The 11,776-nt window shown below is 38.2% G+C and overlaps 1 protein-coding gene across 1 annotated transcript; it reads left to right on the top strand.

Moving 5' to 3' along the window:
* The first annotated feature begins 2,854 nt into the window (after positions 1 to 2,854).
* LOC129033689 (vascular endothelial zinc finger 1-like) lies at positions 2,855 to 4,579 on the top strand. Its single transcript, XM_054482592.2, is given in 1 exon segment — positions 2,855 to 4,579. A coding segment is annotated over 1 exon segment (1,506 nt). The 5' UTR covers positions 2,855 to 2,981; the 3' UTR covers positions 4,488 to 4,579.
* The last annotated feature ends 7,197 nt before the right edge of the window (positions 4,580 to 11,776 follow it).

Here is an 11,776-nt window from a genome sequence, read left to right as displayed (position 1 = left end):
AGTTCAAGATCAAGATGATGGCAGGCTTGGTTTCTTCTGAGGATGGCTGCCTTCTTGGTATGTGTTCACACAGTCTTTCCTCTGTGATCATGCTTCCCTGATATCTCTGAGTGTCCAATTTCCTCTCCTTCTAAGGATACCATTCAGATTGCATTAGGGCCCACTCTAAGGCTTCACTTTAACTTAATCAACTCTTTAAAGGCCTATGTCCAAATATAGTCACATTCTGACATACTAGGGGTTAGGATTTCAACATATAAATTTGGTGGGGGGTGGGACACAATATGGTCCACAAAAATTTATAACATTAATTTGGTCCCAGGAAGTTCATAACATGTATTCATTTTAGCAGTAAAACTCTTCCTCTCTTACTACATCTTTAAAAAATTAAGAATTATCATTTTACAAATCACTTTAAATTTATCAAAGGAAAAGATATTGTTGTAGTGATTTGCATTCCTTTGCACCAGCAAATGTAAGTGCTTTTCAGATGTATTTTTCTCATATTAATTTCATCTTTTATTATACCAGACACCTCTCAGCCTCATCTTGGTTCCAGCCACAGCTCAGGCAGAGGACTCCCTTGGCACTCGATATCTTCTGTGCTCCTGCCCCCAGGGTCTCTCCAACACAGGGGAGCAGAATGTCAGTGAGATTTCACTCTGCAAATAGCTCAGAAGTGCTAGAGAGTTAGTAGCCCTGGACGACTTTCAACCAGTGGGTGTGGAAGACAAAGAGCAGATTCTTTTCTCCAACAATCCTTGGGTGGCCAATTCTGAGTATTCCCTGCACTCTTGAGCACATCCCAGCGGGACTGAACCTCGGTTGGTGGGGACTCAATCACACACCTTTGTATTGACTTTTTCTCCTCTATTTCAATCAGCTCAGTTCCTCACTTCTGCCTACCTGGGTTCATCCCCTCACTCCCTGACCCAAACAAATTGCTTGCACACAAGTCCTATTCCAGCCTCTTCTTTTAGAAGCTACAGCATCTGCAAACTGGTCTTTGGTTATGCGTTTTTGGTTTTGTTGTTCTTCTCAAAAACATTATTTGCCATGAATGTTTTATGTATCAAGGATATTAACCTTTGGAGAAAATGTCAACAGAGTTGTGAGGGGAGTATATCCCTTGGATTCTATGCCATGCTGAGTTATATTTGAGGTCAAAATTCTTGTACTTTCTTTAATATTTTAGAAATGCAATGTTTAAGAGTATCCATTTTGCAGTTGATCTTAACCAAAAGGCTGAGAAGTGATAGAAGTGTCCATTTTATACTGTTGTTTCTGTCATAGTTTTTAATTTAGAAATCATTTTTATATTTCCATAAAATTCTACCTGATATAAGATGGGTTCCTCTTTAGGGCTATTTGTTTTAGCTTTAGAGCTACAGCACCCTTTTGAATTTTCTTGACAATATAAATAAAATCATTTTTTAATATGTCTGTTCCTTCCACTCCAACTGTTTTTGGTGAAGAGCAACTCTCATTCTTCTGTGTGGTCCATTTCCTTTCAATTACAGCTTCAGTTTTGCCCAGGTTCTTTGCTTTTACTGATTGTTCCTCCATAAAGAAGGTCTATGCTTTTCCAGAAGTAGCTTCTATTTCAGGAAGGGTAGAGGTGCATTTTGTCAAATCACTGGGTTTTTGCCTAAGCCTTTTTTATAGGGGCTTTCAGGTTAAAATAAGTTCTGAGATTTTTGAAGACATCATCTGATGTGACTATCAGTCAAGACTTGAGGTGGAAGTGCTAGGCCATTTTATACCTGATTTTAACCGAGCTGGCCAAGAAGAGTGAGCTAAGATGAGGAATAGTCCTATATAAGGGGAGAAGAAGGGGAAATAGGAGAGCGAGGCTTGGAGAATTTCTCAGCTGACCAGTACCCAGCTATAGAGACACTGGATATGATTCCTGTGGCAGAGGAAAGGTATAAGGTCTGAGGCTTAAGAACTGGAGGTAGGACTGGATGCAGAGGTAATGATGAGCACTTTAGATGAATTTATGACCCCTACTTGTAAAGTCGAGGGAAGAATAAGCTTATTTTACCGTTTCCAATTATCTTTGTTTAAAACTTTGTCTAGTAAATTTCATTTGAGGATAATTAGCAAACATCTGGTGTTCTACAGCTATTTCCCTCTCCACGATATAGATTCTTCTCACTTGGGTGAGCAGCAGTGGCATTCCTTCTCCTTTCTGAGGAGGATTTCAGTAAGTAGGAAATCACAGTTGAATTCAGTGCTGTTTCTTACATGGGGTGATGTATTTTGCTCATCTACAGCTACAGTAGTAAAGTGGTCAGTTCATTTTTCCATTTTATCTGCCACTGATCATGATAGTCAAGACTGTGACTCTGCAGATGTGTTAAATAGTTTTAAGAACATAACAAGAAAGTAATCAGTCTTTTATTCAATTTGTCATTTAATTTTCCTAATTGTAACTGTCCTCTTGATAAATACCTTGAAGTTAGTGTTTTGAGCTGAGGCAGGAGATACTGAATTATAGATCCCAGAGTTATCTGAAAAAGAGCATCTAAAATCAATACAAAAATTCATACAAAAAGTCCAGCTGAAGAATTTATTTGAAGATCCGGAAATACTAACAGTACTGTATTAGTCTATTCTTACACTGCTATAAAGAATAGAAACTGGGGATGTTGAAGAGCCGCCACTTTCTTGTCACCTCCTCCGGCTGAGGAGGCTCCCTGAGCAGGGGGAGTGGGGGAGCGGGTCGGCCGCCGCAGCCATGGAGGCCAACTGGGCCGCGTTCCTGTTCCAGAGAACAAGTTGGGAAAACCCAGTTCCCCAATTTAGAAGGCTTCATGTAGAAGTGTGGGGATCCTAGGAATCCTCAGAGAGTGATTCCTGTAGTGGTTCTACAGCATTTCACCCAAGAAGCAGGGACCTGGTGTGACCCTCGTGGGAGAGTGAGCTTCAGGAATGCTGTAAAAATACTTTATGTTGCCACAGACATCTGAATTGATAAAATGGCAGCCCATGTAGCTTCCCATCACCAACAGCAGGCAGCACAGAACAGCTTGCTGCCCCTCCTGAGCTCTGCCATGGAGCCCCCTGATCAGAAACCATTGCTTCCAATACCAATAACTCAGAAACCTCAGGGTGCATCAGAAACATTAAAGGATGTCATTAGGATTAAAAAAGAAAAACCCAAAACTTCATTTGTGTGCACTTACTGCAGTAAAGCTTTCAGGGACAGCTATCACCTGAGGCGCCATGAATTCTGCCACACAGGGAGCAAGTTGGTGTCCCAGCCAAAGAAAACCCCCACCATGGTGTTTCCTCTTATCTCTACCATCGCTGGGGACAGCAACCAAACTTTGTTGGTCTTGACCATTGCAGGCTTCTTGTCAACAGTCACTACATCTTCCTCGGGCACCAACCCTAGTAGCAGTGCCAGCACCACAGCTATGCCGATGACTCAATCTGTCAAGAAACCCAGTAAGCCTGTCAAGAAGAACCATGCTTGTGAGATGTGTGGGAAGGCCTTCTGAGATGTGTACCTTCTCAGTCGGCACAAGCTCTCCCATTCAGATGAGAAGCCCTTCGAGTGTCCTGTTTGTAATCAGCGCTTCAAGAGGAAGGACCGGATGACTTACCATGTGAGGCCTCATGAAGAAGGCATCACCAAACCCTGTACTTGCAGTGTTTGTGGGAAAGGCTTCTCAAGGCCTGACCCCTTACGCTGTCATGTAAAACATGTCCATTCAACAGAAAGACCCTTCAAATGCCAAACGTGCACTGCTGCCATTGCCAGCAAAGACAGACTGTGGACACACAGGATGCGCCACAAAGGCAAGGTATCATGTAATATCAGTGGGAAGCTCCTGAGTGCAGCATACATCACCAGCCACTTAAAGACTCATGGACAGAGCCAAAGTATCAACTGTAATACATGTAAACAAGGCATCAGTAAAACATGCATGAGTGAAGAGACCAGTAACCAAAAGCAGCAGCAGCAGCAACAACAACATGTGACAAGCTGGCCAGGGAAGCAGGTAGAAACACTGAGACTGTGGGAAGAAGCTGTTAAAGCAAGGAAGAAAGAAGCTGCTAACCTGTGCCAGACCTCCATGGCTGCTACGACACCTGTGACTCTCACTGCGCCATTCAATACAACATCCTCTGTGTCGTCTAGGGCTATGTCAAACCCAGTCACAGTGGCAGCTGCAATGAGCATGAGAAGTCCAGTAAATGTTTCAAGTGCAGTTAACATAACCAGCGCAATGAACATAGGGCATCCTGTAACTATAACCAGTCCATTATCCATGACCTCTCCTTTAACACTCACTAGCCCGGTCAACCTCCCCACCCCCGTCACTGCCCCAGAGAATATAGCACACCCTGTCACCATCACATCTCCAATGAATCTGCCCATGCCTATGACATTAGCCACCCCTCTCAATATAGCAATGAGACCTGTAGAGAGCATGCCTTTCTTGCCCCAAGCTTTGCCTACATCACCGCCTTGGTAAACAGTATTATAAAATCAAAATATGGGTTAAAGTAAATATTTACCAGCAACTTAACTTTTAGTTGATTAAAGCAAACAGTAAACCATGAAATTGGGAGATTTTATTACATTAGTTAATAAGAGTGTGGTAGCATTTTTCTCCAATTTGGCTGGGATTATTCAAAGTAGGGTGTATATGTAATTTATCACTGGACCACTTTAGTTTAATCAGAAATTCCTTTTAGCTGACAACACTGCTTAAACAGGATAGTAGTTGGCAAGATGAAATGCCAGAATTAAACCAATCATAAATAAGTAGAACCCACTTCAAAATAAAAAAAAAAAACCCAGCATTACTATTTCTAATCCCAAGGAACCACTTTATTGTAAACACTAGCAGAACTCTTCTCCCTGTACAAGGTGGATGGCTGATTTTAACCTGAAATTCTAAATCCACAGATTGAGAGCTAGTGTAGAATTGTCTGTGTTTATTGTTTTTATGAGTAAATACATGCATTGTCATAATAAAATGCATTTCGGAGAATACACATTTTACCTTTGGGAATATGTTAATTTCAGGCAGCATTCCCTATGGGAAAGGTGATACCAGCTCTGATATGCAAAGCGTATGATAATTTATCATTCTAACTTCAAATATAATAGGAATTGTGACCTGATATTTGAAGATGTAAATATTGCTCAGCATATTAATCCCGATAGAATATAGCATTGTAGTTGACTTAAAAAAAAAATTTAAAAAAAATCTACAAATTTTGTTTTGCTAAGAAAAGCCTCAACTGACAGAGGAGAAATCAAGTGTGTGGACAGGCAGGCTCCTAACAAACAGAGACCAGTGGGACTCCTATTTAGGAGCCAAGGAGTACTTTGGAACTGTTCAAATATATTGCTTTAAATTGGAAGACGCTGGAGGCGCTGGGATGTGATATGCCCCTCTGTCTCCCAATCAGAGCCTGTTGATGTTACAACAGCGACAGATGTCTTAGTTGCTCACTAGAGTTTATGTCTTATATTAAATTGTATAGTTTTTATTCTAACCACTAACTAGGTAGTACATGCCCCTTCAGAACATGCAGAGTGTATCTTTTTTTAAATTTCTCCTTCCGTTTCTTAAGTATTGTGCAGATTTGTTCAACTTTGTAAATATGGACATCACTTTTTTTCTTTCTTTGAGAAAACACTTATATCACCTTTGTGGTGTTTTCAGGGAGACAGCTGTCTGCACTCCCTGTAGAAATCCAGCAATGCACGTTGAGACATGTGCTTTTTATTTCTTAGCAGGATATTTTATCTCTGTACATAAAGTAGAAACCAAAAGCTAGGGAAACAGATACTCTTTACACCATGATGCCACACATTGTTTTTAAAGCATTGTGTTAAAAAAAAAAAAAGTTAACTAAAACCAAGATGCTGTGATTTTTTTTAAGTTGCAATATGTTTTTGGTTTTTTTCATTTTTTAACTATTGCAGTTAAGAGAAATGGCAATTAGTTGTGTTAATCTTGCAGAATGTTTGCAGGACTGACTATCAAACTGGATGATTTCCGTTTGTACCCTAATGTGTCAGTTCAAGCATCAAAATACCTTGCATCTGAGACAGACGTCCTACATCAGGGGCAGGTATCTGTGTGTCATTATACAAAACAGTTCTGGGGGTTGAACTACATAGCAAAAAAGTAAAATACATAGTACTTACTGTAAAATAATTTTATAAATGATCTTTTGTACTTTACGACATTAAATTGTACAACTTTTGTATATATAAAAACTTAGGAACTTTCTGTTTAGCAGGAAGGCAACACCTTCCTACACTTCTAATGTATATGTTTGTTATAATGTCCATGTAAACATGCCCTATGTTTGTGCCTTTTAATTAGTTTGTCTCAATAAACAAAATGTAGAGAAAAAAAGAATAGAAACTGGGTAATTATAAAGGAAAGAGGTTTATTTAACTCCCAGTTTTGTAGGCTTAGCAGGAAGCCTGGCTAGGAGGCCTCAGGAAAATTACAACATGGTGAAAGGTGAAAAGGAAGCAGATACCTTCTTTATTTATTTATTTATTTATTTATTTATTGTTATCATACTTTAGGTTTTAGGGTACATGTGCGCAATGTGCAGGTTAGTTACATATGTATACATGTGCCATGCTGGTGCGCTGCACCCACTAACCCGTCATCTAGCATTAGGTATATCTCCCAATGCTATCCCTCCCCCCTCCCCCCACCCCACAACAGTCCCGAGTGTGACGTTCCCCTTCCTGTGTCCATGTGTTCTCATTGTTCAGTTCCCACCTATGAGTGAGAATATGCAGTGTTTGGTTTTTTGTTCTTGTGATAGTTTACTGAAAATGATGATTTCCAATTTCATCCATGTCCCTGCAAAGGACATGAACTCTTCATTTTTTATGGCTGCATAGTATTCCATGGTATATATGTGCCACATTTTCTTAATCCAATCTATCATTGTTGGACATTTGGGTTGGTTCCAAGTCTTTGCTATTGTGAATAATGCCGCAATAAACATACGTGTGCATGTGTCTTTATAGCAGCATGATTTATAATCCTTTGGGTTATAAATATACCCAGTATATATATATAAATATAAATATACCCAGTAATGGGATGGCTAATGATAATGGTAGTGACTGTTAAAGTGAGTTAGTGGGTGCAGCGCACCAGCATGGCACATGTATACATATGTAACTAATCTGCACATTGCGCACATGTACCCTAAAACCTAAAGTATGATAACAATAAATAAATAAATAAATAAATAAATAAATAAAGAAGGTATCTGCTTCCTTTTCACCTTTCACCATGATTGTAATTTTCCTGAGGCCTCCTAGCCAGGCTTCCTGCTAAGCCTACAAAACTGGGAGTTAAATAAACCTCTTTCCTTTATAATTACCCAGTTTCTATTCTTTTTTTCTCTACATTTTGTTTATTGAGACAAACTAATTAAAAGGCACAAACATAGGGCATGTTTACATGGACATTATAACAAACATATACATTAGAAGTGTAGGAAGGTGTTGCCTTCCTGCTAAACAGAAAGTTCCTAAGTTTTTATATATACAAAAGTTGTACAATTTAATGTCCTGAAGTACAAAAGATCATTTATAAAATTATTTTACAGTAAGTACTATGTGTATATATATATGTGTGTGTATATATATATATATATAAATATATATATAAATATAAATATACCCAGTAATGGGATGGCTGGGTCAAATGGTATTTCTAGTTCTAGATCCCTGAGGAATCGCCACACTGACTTCCACAATGGTTGAACTAGTTTACAGTCCCACCAACAGTGTAAAAGTGTTCCTATTTCTCCATATCCTCTCCAGCACCTGTTGTTTCCTGACTTTTTAATGATTGCCATTCTAACTGGTGTGAGATGGTATCTCATTGTGGTTTTGATTTGCATTTCTCTGATGGCCAGTGATGGTGAGCATTTTTTCATGTGTCTTTTGGCTGCATAAATGTCTTCTTTCGAGAAGTGTCTGTTCATGTCCTTTGCCCACTTTTTGATGGGGTCGTTTGTTTTTTTCTTGTAAATTTGTTGGAGTTCATTGTAGATTCTGGATATTAGCCCTTTGTCAGATGAGTAGGTTGCGAAAATTTTCTCCCATTTTGTAGGTTGCCTGTTCACTCTGATGGTAGTTTCTTTTGCTGTGCAGAAGCTCTTTAGTTTAATTAGATCCCATTTGTCAATTTTGGCTTTTGTTGCCATTGCTTTTGGTGTTTTAGACATGAAGTCCTTGCCTATGCCTATGTCCTGAATGGTAATGCCTAGGTTTTCTTCTAGGGTTTTTATGGTTTTAGGTCTAACGTTTAAATCTTTAATCCATCTTGAATTGATTTTTGTGTAAGGTGTAAGGAAGGGATCCAGTTTCAGCTTTCTACATATGGCTAGCCAGTTTTCCCAGCACCATTTATTAAATAGGGAATCCTTTCCCCATTGCTTGTTTTTGTCAGGTTTGTCAAAGATCAGATAGTTGTAGATATGTGGCGTTATTTCTGAGGGCTCTGTTCTGTTCCATTGATCTATATCTCTATTTTGGTATCACTGCTCAAGGAAATAAAAGAGGATACAAACAAATGGAAGAACATTCCATGCTCATGGGTAGGAAGAATCAATATCGTGACAATGGCCATACTGCCCAAGGTAATTTACAGATTCAATGCCATCCCCATCAAGCTACTAATGACTTTCTTCACAGAATTGGAAAAAACTACTTTAAAGTTCATGTGGAACCAAAAAAGATCCCGCATCGCCAAGTCAATCCTAAGCCAAAAGAACAAAGCTGGAGGCATCACAGATACCTTCTTCACAAGGTGGCAGGAGGGAGTGAGTGCTGGCAGGAGAAATGCCAGACACTTATAAAACCATCAGATCTCATGAGACTCACTATCATGAGAGAAGTATGAGAGAAACTGCCCTCATGATCCAATCACCTCCCTCCCTTGACACGTGCGGATTGTAGGTCCCTCCCTCAATACGTGGGGATTACAATTCGAGATGAGATTTGGGTGGGGACACAGAGCCAAACCATATTAAGCACCAATTCCATTCAGACATTTCCCTCACTTCATAATTCCTTCCTTTCCTCTTTACAAAAGTTTTCAGCATGAAACATAATTCAAAGTACAATAAATTTTATACATATCTACATCAATCCATACATATATATAAAGAAGAGAACAGAACTATTAGATATTATTGTTACCTGAAATGAACTACTTAATAAATTTAATTGAATAAAAAGTTTGTTTTAATTTGTGGGTAACAAAAACAAAAAGGATGATATAACCATTGTTGTTTGGACAGGATATGAATTTGTCTGTTGTGACTTTTCCGTTGTGATTATATTGAAAAAAACACTATGGGAATCTTATGTGAACTGTTTAGCAACATAATGAAAAATGTCATTCTTTTTAATCTGAAGTATTCTATCAATTCCTGAAATTTCCCAAATCATCATCTCATACATCACCTGTTGGTAATGGGACTCATCAGTGGCTTAGAATGAGATTTTACCTTTGTTTCTGCAAAGTACCACAGGGTATTATAAGTTTACACTACCTTTTGATCTAATTTCTTGACTCAGAAGTATCCAGAATACAGAGGTAATATAAATTTGAGCCAGAGAAGATCCAAGTCCCTGGTTATTAATGTTTAGGACAGGATTATTTCAACCCACAACCAAGCCTGAAACAGACACAGCTTTCTTGTAATTGAGCTGGGGAGAGTATTCCAGTTCACATTTTGACTAAGGAAACAGTAATGTCAGGCAATGGTTGAAATTTTGGGGTCTAGCAGGGAGCAGTTGTCATTCTGGAGTTCTCTACATTCACAGTATTAAGATTTTTCTGCCCTCAACAGCAGAAGTGGGATACAGAAGCAAGGTCCAGAACTCAGATGCATTACCAATTTTAGCCTTGGGGTCGATACCACCAAAAAAAACCCTGAAAACTTTAATTTGTTACACCTTTCAACTGTTTGTTTCAACTCAACATTCACTCTACTGACTCAGCTGCTTCTGATTATCTTGACTTCTGGTACCTTGAATAATTTCTTGCACCTGGTTTTGCTTCACGCCTCAATCCTGATACTTGTTTCTGCTGCTGTTACTCTGAGTTCTGGATTATTTTCTTGATTGCAATTTACATTTACCAATTTAGCTAAACACAACACCCAGTTCAACATAGTCCCGAAGACCCTACACACAGGTACAGGCCCTTAGGTTTATCATTCCTATCTAATTCACATGCAGAATCAGGGAAGGGAATTAGTCCATGCCTGGCAGGGTGGGTGTCTTAGTCTGTTCCTGCTGCTATAGCAAAATACCTGAGACTGGGTAACTTGTAAATAATAGAAATTTATTTCTCACAGTTCTAGATACTGGAAAGTCCAAGATCAAGGCATAAGCAGCTTTGGTGTCTGGTAAGTTCTCACTCTCTGCTTCCAAGATGATTTCTTATTGCTGCATCCTCCAGAGGGAACAAATACTGTGTGTCCTTGTATGGCAGAAGGGATGGAAGAGCAAAAGGCACTAGGGTGCTCCCTCTTCTAAGGTCCCATCTCTTAATACCTTAGGGTTTAAGTTCTAACATATGAATTTTGGAGGGACACATACATTCAAACCATAACAGTGGGGCTCCAGTCTTAGAGGAAAACTTAAGGAAGGTTTTCAGAAACTTAAATGACTAAAACTTTAGTTCTGTTTCTTCTTTTCTAGCCAAAATTAAAACATTTTATTGACGTACATTAAATAAAATAAACTATAATCTTGATATAGAAGACTAATCATAAAGATGTAATTATCTCAAAATTGGTTTATATTTTAATATAATATCTACAAACGTTCTTATAGGAATTTTTATAGAACTTGAAAATCTAATTCTGTATTTGTCAGAGAATAGCAAATGAACAATAGCCAATATAACAGTAAAGAAGAACATGGTAGAGGAAAATGCCCTAACCAATATCAAGATTTATTATAAAGTTTTCATACATAAAAAACATTATATTAATGCAAAGTTAGAAAAACAGATTCTTGGAACAGAATAGAGACCTCCTAAAATAATAAGGATGCTCAAAAATTTGATTTGTGAGAGTTTGAATATTGAAGATTAGTAGCTAAGGGATAAGATACTCTATAACTAACCTCAAGAAACTCAATTATCAGTATAGAACACAATCAATTCCATATAAAAACCTAAATGAGAAAGATAACTTCATAAAAATAATTTTCATATAGTTAAGATTTTTTTTAATAAGGCTTAAAAATCATAAAAGCTTGATAAAACTGTAGTAAATTTTAATTTTCAATGAAATGAAAAGACAACATAAGTTTTAAAGAGCAAACTACAACTTTATAGGAGATGTTTGCCATACTTAAGATGTAAAAATTTATTCCAAAAACATTTAACATTTAGTTCTTGAAAGAAGCCTGGACCTGTGGATGGAATCAATGCTGAAGAGCCAAAGAAAAAGGGAAAAGAGTTGAAATCGGAGGATGCAAGGGTGCCCCTGGATTGTTCCTGGGAATAGCAGGTTCTGCCATAAAAGAGACAGAGAAAAGCAGGGACACACTAATCATATCTGGCCTTCTGCAAACTAGGTTTGTGGAAACTGACAATTCCAAGTTTCATCAAAGGCAAGTTAGACCATATGATTCAGCAGTTCCATTTCTGAGTATACATTCAAAAGAAATAAAGACAAGGGGTTGATCATCTCTTTGTATATCCATGTTCATAGCAGCATTTTTCACAATTGCTAACAG

This window comes from Pongo pygmaeus, chromosome 2 (assembly GCF_028885625.2).
Source record: "Pongo pygmaeus isolate AG05252 chromosome 2, NHGRI_mPonPyg2-v2.0_pri, whole genome shotgun sequence".
NCBI lineage: Eukaryota > Metazoa > Chordata > Mammalia > Primates > Hominidae > Pongo > Pongo pygmaeus.
Note: the sequence above shows the minus strand (reverse complement) of the source record. Positions and strands in the feature narration are given on the sequence as shown.